General features: G+C 44.6%; 1 protein-coding gene and 1 long non-coding RNA gene across 14 annotated transcripts in view; one reads left to right on the forward strand and one right to left on the reverse strand.

Annotated features, from left to right (window-relative positions):
• Gon4l (gon-4 like) overlaps positions 1-20,926 on the reverse strand; it is a 148,973-nt gene that overhangs the window by 64,570 nt on the left and 63,477 nt on the right. For 4 of the 13 annotated variants that reach the window (XM_085835746.1, XM_085835744.1, XM_085835745.1 and 1 more), the window contains exons 1-3: positions 16,074-16,135; positions 13,855-14,374; positions 8,270-8,461 (exon numbers count right to left, since the gene is read on the reverse strand). The exons of 7 other annotated variants lie outside the window; for them this stretch is intronic. In XM_085835746.1, the coding sequence (XP_085691872.1) occupies positions 8,270-8,461; positions 13,855-14,359 (697 nt within the window). In that variant the 5' untranslated portion in view covers positions 14,360-14,374; positions 16,074-16,135. Of the gene's footprint in view, positions 1-8,269; positions 8,462-13,854; positions 14,375-15,617; positions 15,998-16,066; positions 16,136-20,926 lie in introns of those variants that run through there. 2 more of the 13 variants (XM_085835743.1, XM_085835742.1) reach the window with 2 other exon arrangements.
• Positions 19,465-20,926, forward strand: part of LOC147005602 (uncharacterized) — a 29,063-nt gene continuing 27,601 nt past the window's right edge. Inside the window, exon 1 of the long non-coding RNA XR_015046708.1 lies at positions 19,465-19,750. This is a non-coding gene — a long non-coding RNA (uncharacterized LOC147005602). The remainder of the gene's footprint in view (positions 19,751-20,926) is intronic.

Here is a 20,926-nt window from a genome sequence, read left to right on the forward strand (position 1 = left end):
CCAGGGCTATACAGAGAAACCCTGTCTCGGAAAACCAAAAAAAAAAAAAAAAAAAAAAAAAGCCAGACTGTGTGTATAGGTAGCTTACACCTGTAATATAGAACTTAGAAGGACGAAACAGGATTACTGAGAGTTCAAAACTCTAGCCTAGGTATACAGTGAGTTCTAGGCTTCCTGGTCTACAAAACACAAACTGTCTCATTGAGACAACACTGAGAAGTACTCGTGAAAGCTTAGGCCCAACGAGAGAGACTAGAAGCAAGTCCCTAAAGGATACAAACAGGCCAAGGAACTACTGTAGTGAACAATTTCCCAACAGTGAAACCTCCGCATGCAGACCAACAACAAACAAGGAGCACAACTCAGCCTCTTACATAAAGCAGCTCAGAACAGCTAGATTCCCAATAGCCTGTCAGTCTCTGCTGCAGCTACAGCAACACCCAGCAGAAGGATGGCCGGGCTCTGGAAAGTGGAACACAGCTAGGAAAGCACAAGATTCATCTTGGAAATTTTACCCCTTAAATGTTCAGCACTGATGGACAAATAAAACCATTTAAATGCCTGCATCTCAGGGTAGTCTGCTACTAATCCTATTTCTCAATAAAAATCAGGCAGAGACTATTAATGACTGCTTCTATTTCTTTAGGGGATATAGGACTGTTTAGATCATTAACCCGATCTTGATTTAGCTTTGTACCTAGTATCTGTCTAGAAACTTGTCCATTTCATCCAGGTTTTCCAGTTTTGTTGAGTATAGCCTTTTGTAGAAGGATCTGATGGTGTTTTGGATTTCTTCAGGATCTGTTGTTATGTTTCCCTTTTCATTTCTGATTTTGTTAATTAGGATGCTTTCCCTGTGCCCTCTAGTGAGTCTGGCTAAGGGTTTATCTATCTTGTTGATTTTCTCAAAGAACCAGCTCCTTGATTGGTTGATTCTTTGAATAGTTCTTCTTGTTTCCACTTGGTTGATTTCACCCCTGAGTTTGATTATTTCCTGCCTTCTACTCCTCTTGGGTGAATTTGCTTCCTTTTGTTCTAGAAGCAGTCATTAATAGTCTCCCAACCAAAAAAAGCCCAGGACCAGATGGGTTTAGTGCAGAGTTCTATCAGATCTTCAAAGAAGACCTAATTCCAGTTCTTCATAAACTATTCCACAAAATAGAAACGGAAGGTACTCTACCCAACTCATTCTATGAAGCCACAATTACTCTGATACCTAAACCACAGAAAGATCCAACAAAGATAGAGAACTTCAGACCAATTTCCCTTATGAATATCGATGCAAAAATCCTCAATAAAGTTCTTGCTAACCAAATCCAAGAACACATCAAAACAATCATCCATCCTGACCAAGTAGGTTTCATCCCAGGGATGCAAGAATGGTTCAATATACGGAAATCCATCAACGTAATCCAGTATATAAACAAACTCAAAGACAAAAACCACATGATCATCTCGTTAGATGCTGAGAAAGCATTTGACAAAATTCAATACCCATTCATGATAAAAGTCTTGGAAAGATCAGGAATTCAAGGCCCATACCTAAACATGATAAAAGCAATCTACAGCAAACCAGTAGACAACATCAAAGTAAATGGTGAGAAGCTGGAAGCAATCCCACTAAAATCAGGGACTAGACAAGGCTGTCCACTCTCGCCCTACCTATTCAACATTGTACTTGAAGTCCTAGCCAGAGCAATTTGACAACAAAAGGAGATCAAGGGGATACAAATTGGAAAGGAAGAAGTCAAAATATCACTTTTTGCAGATGATATGATAGTATATATAAGTGACCCTAAAAATTCCACCAGAGAACTCCTAAGCCTGATAAACAGCTTCAATGAAGTAGCTGGATATAAAATTAACTCAAACAAGTCAATGGCCTTTCTGTACACAAAGGATAAATAGGCTGAGAAAGAAATTAGGGAAACAACACCCTTCTCAATAGTCACAAATAATATAAAATACCTTGGCGTGACTCTAACTAAGGAAGTGAAAGATCTATATGATAAGAACTTCAAGTCTCTGAAGAAAGAAATTAAAGAAGATCTCAGAAGATGGAAAGATCTCCCATGCTCATGGATTGGCAGGATCAACATTGTAAAAATGGCTATCTTGCCAAAAGCAATCTACAGATTCAATGCAATCCCCATCAAAATTCCAACTCAATTCTTCAACAAATTAGAAAGGGCAATCAGCAGATTCATCTGGAATAACAAAAAACCTAGGATAGCAAAAACTCTTCTCAAGGATAAAAGAACCTCTGGTGGAATCACCATGCCGAACCTAAAGCTATACTACAGAGCAATTGTGATAAAAACTGCATAGTATTGGTATAGTGACAGACAAGTAGGCCAATGGAACAAAATTGAAGACCCAGAGATGAACCCACACACCTATGGTCACTTGATCTTTGACAAGGGAGCTAAAACCATCCAGTGGAAAAAAGACAGCATTTTCAACAAATGGTGCTGGCACAACTGGCGGTTATCATGTAGAAAAACACGAATTGATCCATTTCTATCTCCTTGTACTAAGGTCAAATCTAAGTGGATTAAGGAACTCCACATAAAACCAGAGACACTGAAACTTATAGAGGAGAAAGTAGGGAAAAGCCTCGAAGATATGGGTACAGGGGAAAAATTCCTGACTAGAACAGCAATGGCTTGTGCTGTAAGATCGAGAATCGATAAATGGGACCTCATAAAATTGCAAAGCTTCTGCAAAGCAAAAGACACCGTCAATAAGACAAAAAGGCCACCAACAGATTGGGAAAGGATCTTTACCTATCCCAAATCGGATAGGGGACTAATATCCAATATATATAAAGAACTCAAGAAGATGGACTCCAGAAAATCAAATAACCCCATTAAAAAATGGGGCTCAGAGCTGAACAAAGAATTCTCACCTGAGGAATACCGAATGGCTGAGAAGCACCTGAAAAAATGTTCAACATCCTTAATCATCAGGGAAATGCAAATCAAAACAACCCTGAGATTCCACTTCACTCCAGTCAGAATGTCCAAGATCAAAAATTCAGGTGACAGCAGATGCTGGCGAGGATGTGGAGAAAGAGGAACACTCCTCCATTGTTGGTGGGATTGCAAGCTTGTACAACCACTCTGGAAATCAGTCTGGCGGTTCCTCAGAAAATTGGACATAGTACTACCGGAGGATCCTGCAATACCTCTCCTGGGCATATATCCAGAAGATGTCCCAACCGTAAGAAGGACACATGCTCCACTATGTTCATAGCAGCCTTATTTATAATAGCCAGAAGCTGGAAAGAACCCAGATGCCCCTCAACAGAGGAATGGATACAGAAAATGTGGTACATTTACACAATGGAGTACTACTCAGCTATTAAAAAAAATGAATTTATGAAATTCCTAGGCAAATGGATGGACCTGGAGGGCATCATCCTGAGTGAGGTAACCCAATCACAAAGGAACTCACACAATATGTACTCACTGATAAGTGGATATTAGCCCAGAAACTTAGGATACCCAAGATATAAGATACAATTTGCTAAACACATGAAATTCAAGAAGAACGAAGACCAAAGTGTGGACACTTTGCCCCTTCTTAGAAATGGGAACAAAACACCCATGGAAGAAGTTACAGAGACAAAATCTGGAGCTGTGACGAAAGGATGGACCATCTGGTGATTGCCATATGCAGGGATCCATCCCATAATCAGCTTCCAACCCTGACACCATTGCATACACTAGCAAGATTTTGCTGAAAGGACCCAGATATAGCTGTCTCTTCTGAGACTATGCTGGGGCCTAGCAAACACAGAAGTGGATAATCACAGTCAGCTATTGGATGGATCACATGGCCCCCAGTGGAGGAGCTAGAGAAATTACCCAAGGAGCTAAAGGGAACTGCAACCCTATAGGTGGAACAACAATATGAACTAACGAGTATCCCGGAGCTCTTGTCTCTAGCTGCATATGTATCAAAAGATGGCCTAGTCAGCCATCACTGCAAAGAGAGCCCATTGGAATTGCAAACTTTATATGCCCCAGAACAGGGGAACCCCAGGGACAAAAAGGGGGAGTGGGTGGGTAGGGGATTGGGAGGGTGGGTATGGGGGACTTTTGGGATAGCATTGAAAATGTAAACGAGGAAAATACCTAATAAAAAAATAAATTAAAAATCAGGCCGGGCGGTGGTGGCGCACACCTTTAATCCCAGCACTTGGGAGGCAGAGGCAGGTGGATTTCTGAGTTCGAGGCCAGCCTGGTCTACAAAGTGAATCCCAGGACAGCCAGGGCTACACAGAGAAACCCTGTCTCGAAAAAACAAAAACAAAAAAAAAATCAGGCAGAGATCTGGAGAAAAATTACTTGTGAAAAAGGCAATATTGTTGGGCTAAGGCATGGAGGCAAGGGCTAACTGTGTCCAGACTCTCATATGAACATTTGGCATCATATGTCATTTCCATAAGTACCTGAAATGGAAAATCTGTTCCTGGAAAGCAATGCTCAAAAAATATTGCAAGGTGCAGCAGGAGAAATGCTCTGCAGTTCAGAGAACTTGCTGTTCACAGAGAGGATGGGGTTCAGGGCCCACACGGTAACACACAGGCACTAGCAAGCATGCAGTCCACATATATACATGCAGATAAAATCCTCATTGCACAAAAGATAAAATAAATCAAAAAAGATATTTTAAAGTTCTTTGGTGTAAATGAAGCAGTAAATATCCACCTTGATATTTTAATAAATATTAATCCACTAATGGAAAAAATATATTCTACTCTGAAGGGGGGAAAAAAAATCAATCTGAATGAAACTTTCTTTTAAAGATTTATCTAATTATTTCATGTACGTGAGTACACTGTCTTCAGATACACCAGAAGAGGGCATCAGATCTCATTATGGATGGTTGTGAGCCACCATGTGGCTCACAGGATTCAGGAGGCACAGGCTTCTGCACACTCGGCAGGACCTCAAACGACTGAGCTATTTCCCAGCCCCCAAACTATATGACTTATAGACAAAATAGACAAAAAACAAAAGACAAGCCGGGCGTGGTGGTGCACGCCTTTAATCTCAGCACTCAGGAGGCAGAGGCAGGAGGATTTCTGAGTTTCAGGCCAGCCTGGTCTACAGAGTAAGTTCCAGGATAGCCAGGGCTACACAGAGAAACCCTGTCTCGAAAAACAAAAACAAAAAACAAACAAACAAAAACAACAGAAAACCTTTGTGATTGGAGGTGAAGTGACATGTGACAGCTCTGCATACCCATAATCAAGGCTCTCACACCGAAGCTGTATTGCAAGAGTTCATGGCCAACCTGATTTACATAGCTGGGAGCCAGCTGAGCCAGCGAGCTAAAGGAAAACAATATGAAATAGCTCTCCGTGAGTTAAAGGTAAAGTGTTGGGAAAAATAATATTGGTAGTATTAGAAGATAATCTCTATTATAAAATATAAAAATAGGAGCCCATGTTCTATTTGTAAATACTTAGCCAGATGGGGCAGCATACATGTGTAATGCCAACATTGGACCTTGAATTCAAGATCAGCACACCATACAAGGACAAAGGGACTGCTCCCTGTTCATTTACTAATTTACTAAATCAGTCACTTAGCCTTCCTTGGTCTTGCGACTTTAAGTGCTTGAGTTATAGACACTAAGATAGATTCCGCTAGACCTTACTGAACAACCCTCTTTCTTGCCTTTGCCAGGGTCTCAATACACAGCAGGCTAACTGAAAACCATGGCAGTTCTCCTGCTTTAACCTCCTAAACACTAGCACTACAGGTGTGTGCCTTTTCACTGAAAAGCTACATTTATGACGAAGAAATCGCAAGGGAAAAACTCTCATTAGAACACATAATCAAGTTTCCTATAAGATCCACAAGTGCATACTAAAGCCATGGGTGAGGACTGGGAAGCACGTATGCAGTCCATGTCAAACTGTCCCAAGTTATGCCATTACGGAAACCCTCAGCAAGAACAACCTACACTGAGAGCAAGTTCACTCTGAAGCACTGGGAAAACTCTATAGGAGCAACATCCTACAAAGCAATGAGGTGTTCAGCACTCCCCACAAGCGACCCTGGCGAGATAGTTCACGCGTGATCCCAGCATTCAGAAGACACTCAAGTAGAAGATCAGCAACTTCAAGGTCACGGGCTATAGTGATTTCCAGGCCAGTCAGGGGCACAGAGGAAGACTCTCCTCAAATCAAATCAAAAAGGTCAGTGAGGGGCTGGTGAGATGGCTCAGTGGGTAAGAGCACCCGACTGCTCTTCCGAAGGTCCAGAGTTCAAATCCCAGCAACCACATGGTGGCTCACAACCACCCGAAATGAGATCTGATGCCCTCTTCTGGTGTGTCTGAGGACAGCTACAGTGTACTTACATATAATAAATAAATAAATCTTTAAAAAAAAAAAAAAAAAAAAAGTCAGTGAGATGGCTCGGCACTTGCCACCAAGCCTGATTTCAAGCCCAAGCCCAAAGGACAGGAGCGACTTCTGCAAGCTGGCCTCTGACCTCCACACCACTGCCATGGAGCACAGCCACATGCATGAGAGGGCACAACACACACAAGAAACAGATTCAACAACAAAGATTTAAAAGTGCTTGGCAGGGCGGTGGTGACGCACACCTTTCATCCTAGCACTGGGGAGGCAGAGGTGGGCAGATCTCTGTGAGTTCGAGACCACCCTGGTCTACAGAGTGACCATGAATAAAGTAGCCTGTATGTCTAGGACAAATCACACAGGCTGTATGGATAAAAAAGATTCAGGCACATTAAAAGGTTATTTGTTTTTAATAAGTGGTAATAGGATACAAAGCCATAGCTATTCATCCTGACCCCTGAAAACAATTTGTTTCTTTCTTTTGGTTGTTTAGTTTATAACACGCCTTTAATCCAGCGACTGGAGAGTCAGAGACAAGTCAATTTCTATAAATCTGAGGTTAGCCTACTCTACACAGTAAGTTCCAGGACAGCCAGGGCTACATACTAGAGAGACCCTGTCTCAACTTAAATAAATAAATAAATAAATAAATAAATAAATAATTCCCACTGAAAGGGAAACTAAGGCAGAAGTATGCAAAAAAAAAAAAAAAAAAAAAAAAAAAAAGCCGGGCGGTGGTGGCACACTCCTTTATTCCCAGCACTCGGGAGGCAGAGGCAGGCTGATTTCTGAGTTCGAGGCCAGCCTGGTCTACAGAGTGAATTCCAGGACACCCAGGGCTACACAAAGAAACCCTGTCTCAAAAAAAAAAAAAAAAAAAAATTAGTATACCAAATCTGCAGGCACCTTGGCTCCCCAAGTGAAACCATACTTCAAAAACAAAGAACACACCAATGAACAAGCAAAGGACGTAACTGTGGAAATACACTCCCTGTCATTGCTCACTTAGAAACACAGGCTAAAGCTCCAATGCAGGACCACTGCATCACGGCTGCTCACTTCTTTCCTTCCTCCCTTTCTGAGGCACTGTCATTCCTGATCCTCCTTCAGTCTGACCATTTCTTTTTTTTTTTTTTTTGGTTTTTCGAGACAGGGTTTCTCTGTGTAGCCCTGGCTGTCCTGGAGCTCACTTTGTAGACCAGGCTGGCCTCGAACTCAGAAATCCGCCTGCCTCTGCCTCCCGAGTGCTGGGATTAAAGGCGTGCGCCACCACGCCCGGCCAGTCTGACCATTTCTTATGAAGGTCAGCACCCACCCACCATGACTTGCAAACACTCCTACTTACCAACCAAGAAAGAATGAAAATGCTGCTAAGATGCCTGGGGGGTGGGAAGGCTGAGAAACTGCTTTAAAGCAAGCATGCAAAAGTTCTGTGTTTAATTCCCAAAACAAAAAGGATTCAAACAAGAAAACATTACACAGCAATAAAAATGAAATCTACGATTTTCGACAGTATGAATGAAATTTTATACATATAACGCTGAGTGGAAAACCACCACCAAAAAGGAACACATCTGATCCCATTCATTTTATGAAGGCAAACAGGTTGAGTGACACATGCCACTAGAAGTCAGGATTTATTACTACCAAGGTGTAACTAGCAACTGAAAGGGAAGGCAAGGTTGACTCTCAGTAGTGAACTCCAGATGCTGCCACTATCCTGACAGACAATCCCAGCTATCTGATGTCATTATTTACATTCTATATTTACATTATATACATTACAGTTACTATTACACACTCTACACTTCCATAGTCTCTTGCTTTGGTACCGATAAAATTGTTTCTGCTTTGTTTTTTTGTTTGAATTAAAAAGAAAAAGCCTACCGGTTGGAATAAAGAGTCCACCGTCCTCCATCTCTTCCTCAGCTTGGCGAACCAGAGGTCCGAGTGGCTTGTCTTGAGGGAAGGCAGAACCATCTGGCTGGACTGACTTCCGAGGCTGGGCACCTGGTTTTGCAGACTGACTGCTGGATGACAGCAAAGGAACCTCCCCTTCGGAACGCATCTCAAGTTCTCCTAGAAGAATCGCAAACATTGCTCCACACTCTCTCTGCCCATGATTATTCATGTGCTCCTGCAAAAGTAGCATCTTTTCCTGAGACCTTTATGATAGACACCTTCAGGAAGCATATTAGGCACACAGGCTTTCCCTTCTCGTCAAGATGGGCTCCCAAAACAAAGAATGAAATGAAAACTCAGATCCAAATTATTCATCCCGAGTTCACAGAATGAATGATGCATAATTGCTATGACACTTCCTATTCAAATAAGCTTGGAACTCTGTTTCCCTAAGAAAATCAGACCATGGGGTGAAGATTTAGTTCAATGGCAGAGTGTCAGCCTAGTACATATGACACCCCTGGGCTCAGTTCACAGCATCAAGAAAACAGAAATCAGAATATAGGGTAGAGGGTATAAGAGGACAAAGGGACAGTTAGAGCTGACCATTAACACTACATTTCACCAACTATAAATGATATAAAATGTCCAAAGTAGGGGCTGGAGAGGTAATTCAGAGGTTAAGAACACCGGCTGTTCTTGTAAAGCTCCCAATTTCAATTCCCAGCACCCATATTGCAGTTCCTGAGCACCTGTAACTCCAGTTCCAGCTGATCTCTTCTGCCCTCTACATGCACAAGGCCTGCATCAGGAGCAAAGGCAGACACTGTGTGCTGGGAATGGGAAGGAACCCCACACACTCATTTGTTTGCATTCTTACTCCCTAATGGGTGAACCCTCTGAGAAAGATTCGAAGGATTAGGCTTTATGGGAGTGGGTGTGGAATTCTTGGAGGCAGAGAGTCACTGGAGTGGGCTCTGAGGTTTCATAAAAACCCATGCCAGGCCCAGTGGCTCTCTGCCTGCTGCCTGTGGATCAGAATGTATCTAGTTCTCAGATACAGCTAACTAAGCAGGCTGCCACACCCCCCACCATAATGAACTAACCCTCTAACTGTGAACTAACTGTAAGTAACCCCCCAATTGAATACTTTAAGAACTGCCTTGGTCATGGTGTCTTTTCACAGCAAGAGGAACCATAATAAAGACATACATAATTTTTTTTTTTTAATTTGTAAAAAGAAAAAAATGGGGCTGGAGAGATGGCTCAGCGGTTAAGAGCACCGACTGTTCTTCCAAAGTCCTGAGTTCAAATCCCAGCAACCACATGGTGGCTCACAACCATCTGTAATGAGATCTGACACCCTCTTCTGGAATGTCTGAAGACAGCTACAATGTACTTACATATAATAAATAAATAAATCTTTTTGAAAAAAGTAAAAAAAATGTCTAAGGCATACTGGCAGACATCTGTAACCCTAGCACTGTGGAAGCTGAGGCAGGATAGTGAGTTTAAGTCTTGGGCTATATAGCAAGGCTAGGTCTCAAAAAAAATAAATAAATAAAAGCAAAACAAACATTCCTCACTCTAATTTATTTTTACAGAGTAAATGAATAAATATACAAGGACTCATTCCATTTTTACTATCAGAAGACAATGTAAACAATCACGTGTCAGGGCAGGTAGTCTATGGCACGACTGATCCCAGCACTTGGGAGGCCAAATTCTGGAGAACACTGCAAGTTGGAGGCCAGTCTGATCTTCATATGGAATTCCGGAGAAAGAAAACAGGAATAATCACGTTGTCATAGAAAGACTGTAAGCAGCCAGGCATTGGTGGTGCATGCCTTTGATCCCAGCACTTGGGAGACAGAGGTAAGCAGATTTCTGAGTTGGAGGTCAGCCTGGTCTACAGAGTTCCAGGACAGCCAGGGCTACACAGAGAAACCCTGTCTCAAAAAAATGAAAAAATAAAAAATAGAAAGAAAGAAAGAAAGAAAGAAAGAAAGAAAGAAAGAAAGAAAGAAAGAAAAAGAGAGAGAGAGAGGAGGAGAGAAGGAGAGAAAGAGAGAAAGAGAGAAAGGGAAAGAGAGAAAGAGAGAGAAAGGAGAGGGGAGAGGGGAGAGGGGAGAGGGGAGAGGGGAGAGGGGAGAGGGAGAGAGGGGAGAGGGGAGAGGGGAGAGGGAGAGAGGGGAGAGAGGGGAGAGAGGAGGGGAGGGGAGGGGAGGGGAGAGGGGAGGGGAGGGGAGGGGAGGGGAGGGGAGGGGAGGGGAGGGGAGGGGAGGGGAGGGGAGGGGAGGGGGGGAGGGGAGGGGAGGGGAGGGGAGGGGAGGGGAGGGGAGGGGAGGGGAGGGGAGGGGAGGGGAGGAGAGGAGAGGAGAGGAGAGGAGAGGAGAGGAGAGGAGAGGAGAGGAGAGGAGAGGAGAGGAGAGGAGAGGAGAGAAGAGAAGAGAAGAATACATCTTTTGAAAAGGCAATTAAAATTTAAATAAAAGCAAAACCAAAAATTGGAGCTACTGAAAGAGGAGGAGCAATGCAGAGCTGGGGCTGTCCCTAGGTCAGAGCTAGGACAGAGCACACTCTGCCCCAAGACCAGAGCCTCAGCACTGGAATAAACAGATGGCTGGAGACAAGCCCTTCTCTGCCTCCTCTCTCTTTCTCTTCAAGTCTTCCTAATTCTGTCTCTTTGGGCACCACCTGAGAGGTAGGTGGAGTTAGAGTGTTTGCTCACCATACACAAAGGAAGCTCTGAATTCAATCCCCAGAACTAATTAGCAAACAAACAAAGTGATAGACAAGAAAGTGACTGACAGCAATTTCTGCTGTTCTAACAGACGACCTCAGTTTTGAGCAGCGCCCAGATGGGCAAGCTCATCACCACTTGCAACTCTGGCTACTCCAGGAGGCCTGAGGTGGGACATTGCCTGGAACCCAGGAATCCTGGGACTGCCTTGACAACACTGAGGAAGGAAAAAGACAAAGATGACTTCAGAGTCTATAAGCATAGTTTAACAATGTAACAACCATAGTGAGATGCTGATACTTTCATAAATTATGTAACTGTTCTGTATTCCTTCAATCTTTCTACAATCAATAGGATGTTGTTTTCCTAACTAGTAAAACAAAATGTTGAGCCAAGTGAGGTGGCTTACACTTGAATTTCTGCACTTGGGGGCTAAGGCTGGAGGCCAGTCTGGGCTAGAATGATACTCAGTCACAAAAATTACTTGAAAACAGGGTTGGGTACAATAGCAGGGCTCTTTAATCCCAGATCTCAGGAGGCAGAGGCTAGAGATCTGAGTCTGAGTTCAACTTGGTCCACACAGGAAATTCTAGTAAGAGCTCTATACTGAAACTGTATCTCAAAAAAAGAGAGAGCGAGCTCCAGCAAAGCACAGAGAGACAGAAACTGGTGACATTCCTAACTGGCACCTCACCACTTCTATGACTCCAGTTCTGGGGGATATGGTGCCATCTTCTAGCTTCTCTAGGGCAGACGGAGGGGTGGAGGGACTGTGCCAGCTTAGAGGTACAAGCCTACATATATACTTCAGCATATGAGAGGATCCAAAGTTCAAGACCATCCTTACATGGTTTGGCTTTAAGACGGGGTCTCGCTGTGTAGTTGCTCTGTGTTTCAAGGGGAGAACTGAGATAGCTCCTGTCACCAAGACATACTACTGGAGTTGGACACCAAGAACCCAGACGATGAAGAAGAGAGGTTGACCCCCAAAGTTGTCCTCTGATCCCCACATTAGAACCACAGAACACACACACCCACACACACCTCACTACACACAGATGCATAAACAGAATAAATTAAAACATAATTTAAAAACAGAGAAAAATAAAAATAGTATACTCTAAATTTTAATTATCTTGAATAGTTAATATTATTGAGTGATCACATAGACCACTGAAGTTCAAATCCAGAGCCACGAAAATGTAAAGCATGAGTCCCTACAGGTGACCCATGACTCACACGGCCCAGCCCTTGGCTTCTGACACAGTGCATACTCTGGCTTCAAATTCACATATAGGAAACCAAAAATTATGTATGTACATTTTGGAAAATATTAAAAAATTAAAACTCATCTTCAGGCATGGTAGCACGATATGCAATTAACCATAATTTTTGCACTCAGAAGGTAGAGAGGCAAGAGTCATTTGTTGAGGAACAGGCAGGACTACGAAGGGAATTGCAGACTAACCTGAGCTACAGTGGGAAACCTTATCTCTAAAATCCAAAAGAAAATTTAAAAAGAGGATAAAAACAACAGGAGGCTGAGGACATGGCTCAGAGCCCATGTCTAGTATGTACATGCCTTTAGATCTCTGTTTACCTACTGGAAAAACTACAATGTCTAAGTATGCAAATTAAAATTCTTTGACAACTGAAACCTAACCTGCCATTCACAAGTCACCTTTCCCTACTTCTTCCAAGCTACTACATCACCACCTATTCAAGTTGTTCCTACTCCAGGTGACCAAGGCTCTATTATGTCCAACTGCAATCTTCAGTGCCCTCAGTCCAAAGCGTTCCTCATCTCTGGAAACCCTTTCTCCATGTGCAAAGTCTTCCTTTAAACTACTGCCCTCGTCCCATGAGACCCACCTCATGAATACAAGACTAATGAAGTGCACAGTTCCCCTCTCCAGATATGCAGGATAAAGTCTAAAAGGAAAAGGGGAAGAAAAGGCTAGAGAGACAACTCAAAACTTGACAGCAATCATTGCTCTTGCAGAGAACCCAGGGTTGGTTCCCAGCACCATACATGGTGGCTCACAACCACTTGTAATGTCAGTGCGAGGGGTTCTGACACTCTGCTCTGGCTCCACAGTCACCAGGTACACACATAGTGCACATATACACATGCAAGTGAAATACCCATATAAATACATTGTTTTAATGGGGAGGGGATAGGTCAAAGAGAATATAGAGAATTGGAGAGGAAAAGAAATTCTCACCCCACTTGTAAGGTTCACAATTCCAAGCCCAAACCACAGCACTTTCCCTTTACAGATACATTTCTCTGGAAAGGCAACACAGAAAGAGAAGATGGGCGAGGTGATAGTGGCCCATGCCTTCGGTCCCAGGATTCAGGAGGCACAGGCAGGCAGAACTCTGTGAGTCCAGGGCCAGGCTGGTCCATAGAGAGTTCTAGCACAGCCAGAGCTACACAGAGAACCCGTCTCAAACAACCATCAAAACAACACAACTAAGTGACACACAGGTTACCTGTCTGTGCCTTACTGAAGTGCTTGGGGCCAATAAGAACATGTGTATTTGTGAGATTTATTAGTGATGGGATCTAAGCTTAAACCTGTAATTCATTTACTTCTCGTACACAGCGCTTGTGCAGTCTGACAACAGTCCTATACAATATTTTTCTGATACCTTGCAGTTTGGACATAGCTCCCCACAAGTTCAGATATGGGATTTTAAACTTACAGCATCCTGTTAGCACTCCAAAAGAAAAGTGTAGAGCGTTTTGGAACTTAGATCCTCAGACCAGAGATGTTCAACCTAAACAGGAAAGGAAAAGGCAAGCCAGACCTTTCATCCTTACCTCCTTCCATCTTGGCTTCTTCAGCAGGCTCTCCTGAAGGAGGCTCCTCTGGGACAGGGTGATCCCCTCGGTCTTCCCTGGTAACCTGCCCAGGCGTGAAGACAATTTTCTTCCCTTTCCTTGAGGCAGAGGCCTGGAGTCTCCCTTTATCCATGTGTACAGGAAGGGAATGAGAAGACTCCAAGGAAGGAAGGGGTATTTCCTGAGAGACGGCTACATCAACGGATTCCAAGACTGCTAAGTTCACATGCTGGGTGAGCATCTTCGAGTTCAAAGACAGCCCCTCTGCCCTGAGCTGATCGTCTCCATCCTGCATGGAGTGCCCTTCAGGGCACACTGCACTGTCCTGACTCTGACCCCAGGACAGGGACTCTGACCCGCTGTCTGGGAGCTGGTCTGTCTCTGGCTTCACAGCTTCCTCTAGGTCCAAGTCATCACCCTCCTGGTCATCTTGCTGCTGAGAAGACTCGGTCACTGAAATTCTTCTCTTCTTACAGGGCAACATTTTACAAGTTCCATCCTAGAAGCATAAAAAACAAGCCCTGATCACTTCAGTGGTAGTTAACAGTAGTGACATTTGCTCGAGTATCATTTCACACACCCCAAGTTCAATCATGAGCATGGTATTTCACACCGAATGCCTAAGACTTTTAGCAGAAGATAAGAAATTCATTACAGTACCTCAGCTCAAACTCCACACTGAACACTATGCTACCTTGACTAAGCCATACCTTAATCTCTTAAGCTTCTGTTACCTCAGACTTCATGTGATAGTGCAGGCCTCTTCCCAGCCTAGGAAGAGGCAGGTGGATCTCTGTGAGTTCAAAGCCAGACTGGCCCGGAACTGGCCACCTACACTCACATTCACATGCCCACACACAGACACATAAGGAAAATTTTTAAAAAGTCAATCTTATAGCATTGAATATCACTCTTCTAGTATCCTTGTCTTCCAGAGCTATGAAGTCAGTGAGAAAACAGAATCCATGACTGGTTTCTCTAGTATCCAGCATTATGTGGCATTGTAGACACTCTGTAATTCTTCCCTGAAGAGATGAATGAATGAAAGTGGCCTAAACAAAGTTAGGCTGCATTTGGACCAAACAGGGAGCATTTCCATAGGTACTGGAGGGTGAATTCCAGCCTGCTGTATATCTCAGGGTGATCGTGTGTTGTGATCTTGCTGCTTCCACTGACAGGTGTTTCAGCACATCTCTTTAATCATTTAGGAACCCAGAGTTTTATGCATGTAAGGCAAGCATCTACCTCTGACTTCATCCCCAGCCGCCGCCCCCCAACACACACACACACACACATACACACGTTGCATCCTTCTATGCTGGAAACCCTTACTTTCAGACATAGGGCCAAGACCAGAATAAGCCTCATTGGCAACCTTCTCACCTGAAAGATCACTCAAAACTACCAGAGAAAACTTACTCAGAGTTTGATCTATAAAGCTAATCTTAAGCCTCCGCAACTCAAGTTCTCTAGAGCATTAAGGAAGGCCCCTCCTGCTAAGAGCCCAGTTTCTTATCTTCGTAAAGCTCAATAACCAAGAGAAGATTCGCTGATCCTGACGGGGAGGATAGTAAATGAGTACGGAGGGGAGTGGGGATAACCTAGGTGATTCCTATTTTCACAGATGACTTCCTAAGGTTCACAGAGAAGGAAGCAGAGGGGAAGCGGGGAGAGAGGGGCAGCCAGGGGCCATTCAGTCAGAACTGTGAGAGGATCGCTCCAAGCGCTTCAAACTACCATACCTCCAAGAGTCTGCTCCCTTTTTGTTGTTGTTTGTGTTTTTGTTTTTTCGAGACAGGGTTTCTCTGTATAACCCTAGCTGTCCTGGAACTCACTCTAGAAATCCGCCTGCCTCTTGCTCTCCAGTGCTGGGATTAAAGGCGTGCACCATCACCGCCCAGCAAGAGTCTGCTCCTTGAAGGCCAGGAAAGGCTGACCAAGAGTGAGTGAACGCCACCGAGCAAGCAGTCCCCAGATCCCCCCTGAACAAGCATTTCACAGGAGTCCTAGCTCCACTCTCCACCTCAGCGCTCAACGTTAGCTCAGGTCCACACCAGCACGCACAGCCCTGCTACCCGATTCCCCTCCCGCACCGGGCACCCAGCCTCGGAGCAGACGCCCCTCATCCTCGGCACCCTTCCCCCGGGAGCCCCACGTCTAACGTGCTGCTTCCCGCCCCACCACACACTACCAAATACCCTCAGAGGCCGGCTCGATCCCGCGGAAACTCAGCTCCTACGCCAGCGGAAGTAACGCAACGGCACCGGCTGACGTGCGCGCCCCCGAGGCGCGTGACCTTCACGTCAAGGAGCATGCGCGAGACGTCCGGCGCCATCTTATTTTAGGGCCTGGTGAAGCCACAGCCCTGATACGTCAGTTCATGGAAAAAGTAACCCAACACGACAAATAGATGGATGAGGAGGAGGCAGACGTAGCCCTGATTTCGAGGCCAGGCTAGTCTACGGGACGAGCTATAGGACGGCCATGGTCACACACAGAAACACTGTCTCGAAAACGAAGAAAAAGTATGAAAGAAAGGGAAGGAGGGAGGAAGGCAAGTGTTGGGGGAGACTTCCTACTCTTCTCCAGTTACCGACCCAACTCAAAACCTGGGGGTGCGGAATCCTTGGTTTCCATAGTGTAAGTTGACAACTAGTCACCCTCCCCACTAAATATTTGGAACATAGGAAGAAAAGGAGAATTCCTAAAATTCAGAGAGATGCTTCATATAGCTGAGGTCAAAGCCAGATTTGAACTTGAGATATAGTAGTTATTCATATCTGCATAATAGTCTTTATTTTGCAAAATGGTCTCTTTTAAAAAAAAAAAAAAAAAAGCCGGCCGTGGTGGCGCACGCCTTTAATCCCAGCACTCCGGAGGCAGAGGCAGGTGGATTTCTGAGTTCGAGGCCAGCCTGGTGTACAAAGTGAGTTCCAGGACAGCCAGGACTATACAGAGAAACCCTGTCTCGAAAAAAAAAAAAAAAAAAAAAAAAAAAACCAAAAAAAATAATAATAAAATAAAAAAAAAAGATTTATTTATTTTCCGTATATTAGCACACTGTCACTGTATTCAGACACCCCAGAAGAGGGCATCAGATCCCATGACAGATGGTCATGAGCCACCTTGTGGTTGCTGGGTACTGAACTCAGGAGCTGTCAGGGGTGCTCTTAACCTCTGAGCCATCACTCCAGCCCGCAAAATGTTCTTATACCAGGTGATTTGGTCACCACAATAAATCCTGTGTACCAATGAATTTTTTTATCACTTTTTTCCAGTTTACAGATTCTAACCCTACAGGACAGATGAACTCACAAAAATACCCAAATATCAAAAGGAGTCAGGTATAAGATATTCCAATTCTAGCTTCTAATGTATAGACCCATTGCTCAGTAAAGAGCCTGGGCCATAATGTTCAAAAATTCATTTTTTTTTTCTGGGTTCAAGGCCAGCCTGGTCTACAAAGTGAGTTCCACTACAGACAGGGCTATACGGAGAAACTCTGTCTCAAAAACAAACAAACAACCCTAAATTTGGAAACTTGAATCCATACTGTGTGTATTTATATATGTATGTACGGATGCAGAGTTGACATTTGTTTTAGGTTGGCTATGGTACACTGTACCATGAATACCTCCCTGTTTAAAATCATCATGTCTTTTGTAGTATATGCTTTCATTTCCAGTTATCTCTCTTTAGCCTCCAAATACCAGGTTAACGAAAAACACAGTCTTTGTGGGTCTTTTCCTTTGAAGTAGTATAAAAGCAGTTTCCCAATTGAGTATAATAATTTGAAAAAAAAAAAAAGTTTTGAGTGTTTTGTTTTTTGTTTTTTTTTTTTTGGTTTTTCGAGACAGGGTTTCTCTGTGTAGTCCTGGCTGTCCTGGAACTCACTCTGGTAACCAGGCTGGCCTCGAACTCAGAAATCCGCCTGCCTCTGCCTCCGGAGTGCTGGGATTAAACGCGTGCGCCACCACGCCCGGCAAGGTTTGAGTTTCAGTGATGACAAAAATTATGCTTAGGAAAAATAATCAGGAAACTTTAAAAATCAAATTATTCATCTTTTCTAGTAGCTTCTCTAACTTAAAAAATACACTTTTTGGGGCTGGTGAGATGGCTCAGTGGATAAGAGCACCCGACTGCTCTTCTCACAACCATCCGCAACGAGACCTGGCGCCCTCTTCTGGAGTGTCTGAAGACAGCTACAGTGTACTTACATATAATAAATAAATCTTAAAAAAAAAATACACTTTTTAAGCAGGGTGGTCTATGACTGTAACACTAGCATTTGGCAGGTGTTGAAAGGAGTTCAAGACCAGCCTGGACTACACAGTAAGTTCAAGGTCAGTCTGTATTATCCAAGACCCTGTCAATAAATGTAATTAAAATTACTCTTGACAGGCCGTGGTAGCTCAAACCTGTAATCCTATCAATAGGAGATTTCCAGTCCAGTAGAGGCTGGCTACACAAATGAGTTGCAGAGCAGCCTGGTTGAGAGACTGTCTTTTTAAAAAAATCACAACTTCTCTTCTCTTGTCATTGGCGGGGGTGGGGAGGGAGGGGGCATTAAGAAACCAAAAACACTCTTTTGGTCACAGCTGGCCTGCTCTCAGAATCAAAACCCAAACCCTACAAAGGAGAAGAAAGGCGACAGGCCATTAGCAGAGACGAAGGAAGCTCCAACTGCGGAGAAAAGCCAGGTTCCAGGAAAGAGCCCCCACCTCGGCTACATGTTCCCCATGTCCTCAATCTAACGTCAGAGCCACCCAAGCAAGTGCAGCAGGGTGAACCGACTCATTATTATTATTATTGCATATTTTCTGGTGTTTTATACTCCAGAGTACTGGGTTTAAAAGCATGCTTTTTTTTTTAAGATTTATTTATTTATTATACATTTATTATACATTTTATACATATTATACATTATTATATATTTATTATACAGTACACTGTAGCTGTCTTCAGACACACCAGAAGAGGGAGTCAGATCTCATTACAGATGGTTGTGATCCACCATGTGGTTGCTGGGATTTGAACTCTGGACCTTCGGAAGAGCAGTCAGGTGCTCTTACCCACTGAGCCATCTCACCAGCTCGGCCTGAAACTCTTGATCCTTCTGCTTCTACCCAGTTTTCAATCTTTAGTCAGTTTCCATAAATGCCTTTACTGTTCCAGGAGTGCGCTAAAATAATAGCCATCAATACTGAAACAGTATAGAATTTTGCTTTTCTCAAGTCCTCGGACCCAGAAGGTTCAGCTTCTAGCTATATAAACTCAGGCAACTAGAATTACAGCTTCAGAAGACGCTAAAGCGACTATCTTCCTGCCCTTCTGTATTTGGAGACCTATCCAAGACTCTCCTTGACTCTCCTTCCTCACCGACTCGAGTGCTATAGTCACAAGGATGTGCGACTGAGCTCGCTAAACACCTACACTTCTTACTGGGCTTTGAAAGTTAGCCACAAACGCCCACAGCCTGTGAATGGGCGGAGATTCATCCTCGGAAAAACTCGGCAGTGGGCGGGGTCTTTTCTCGAAGAGCTTCCGGAATCTTTCGGGCAGAGGCGGAGTCTTCTGCCGAGGGCCGTTCGGAAAGAGGCGGAGCCTATCTCTCATCAGGACCAGTCTGACTGCACCTGCATCCTTAGCTCAGAGCATCCCTGGAGCATCTAAGAGGAAAGCGCAGCTAGCAACCAGGGATCTTACTGCAGGGGCAGTCGGCCATGCACCTTCCCCTCCCCTGATCTGGAGGTCTACAGCCGCGGCCTCGGTACTGACCGAGATTCCCAAAGTTGTCTGACCTCTGCAAGAGTGTTTCTATCAACAGCCTCTGATTACAACATGGCTGAGATCACAAATATCCGCCCCAGCTTTGGTAAGTAGAGCCTGACAAACTAATTTGGGGGCGATCAGTGCCGTTGCAATGCCAGATAGCTGAGGAATGGGCGGGGAGTGAAGTCCAAATGGGACCCTCTCACTGCCAACCCAGCCAGAATAGGGCCTGAGGTCATGAGTAGAAGGCTGTGGATAACCTCTGAATTTCAGCTGTGGGCTGCAGGCTCTAGCAAGGGCAGAGTGCCACCGAGGATAGGCAAGTCCAGGATGCTAAAACCTTGATGGTAAACCCTTGATGGTGCACTGTCAGCACGACTGGAGGTGAGAAATGGCAAGCTTGCGGAGGATGTGAACAATCTCCCCACCACCACCCCCTTTCTGGAGGAAGAGAGGTGAGGTAGGCCGAGCCCTACCCCTAGGGGCACGCAGGGCGATGCCCCTTCCTCCCCCTCCTACTTCTGAGGGCTGCAGAAGAGGAAAGTGGCAAGGGGGATGGGACATCAAGATGGCAGCGTGGAGACTATGGGCTGTATGGCTGGAAGCCAAGAGAGGCGGAGGCCTCCAGGGAAAGAAGGGTGCGGGGGTGGGGAGCACAAATGAAGCCACTCCTTAAGGCGGTCAGAGGGTTGCTAGGGCTGGGGTAAACTGCTAGCCCTGCATGCTTCATTCTGCACCATAATGGTGTAGTCTTTTGGGGTGTTACCAAATGGCACTTGGCCCTGCCAGCGGAGAGATGACGTGATGTCTATTTCTGAAGCTCCTGGCAGTGCCTGGGTGCCCCTTCCGGGGCCTTTGTTCCCCGTTTTCCAGGTTTGGCTTTTCAAAAAGAGGTACTCACCTGTGCTGGTGCTGGCCAGGGAGGCAATCCTGGCCTGGGGGAGGGGCTGGAGAGGCCCAGCCCGAGGGAGGCCACTTTATGTACAAAAGAAAGAATTATGTCATCTCGGAGCTGCTGGTCTGAGACGTAGCCCTCTGGGTTCTCAGAGCACTTTTACACTCCCTGGGGCAGAAAGTACTGTGGTAAATAGGTGGGAAAGAAAGCAAGAAAGGCTTGGCCAAGTCGTTTCCTCTTGGGGAACTCCTCCATAAGCATCCAGGAGCGCAAGCTTCTCATGCTGTGCTCCACACCACATAAATAAGTAAAATAAAATTGTCCTTCGATTGGAGGAATCAAGTAAGAGTTGTTGCAGAGTGAACCTAGAACCTTCATATTCCT

This window comes from Mus caroli, unplaced genomic scaffold, assembly GCF_978045245.1.
Source record: "Mus caroli unplaced genomic scaffold, Mus_caroli_1 scaffold_3, whole genome shotgun sequence".
Taxonomy (NCBI): domain Eukaryota; kingdom Metazoa; phylum Chordata; class Mammalia; order Rodentia; family Muridae; genus Mus; species Mus caroli.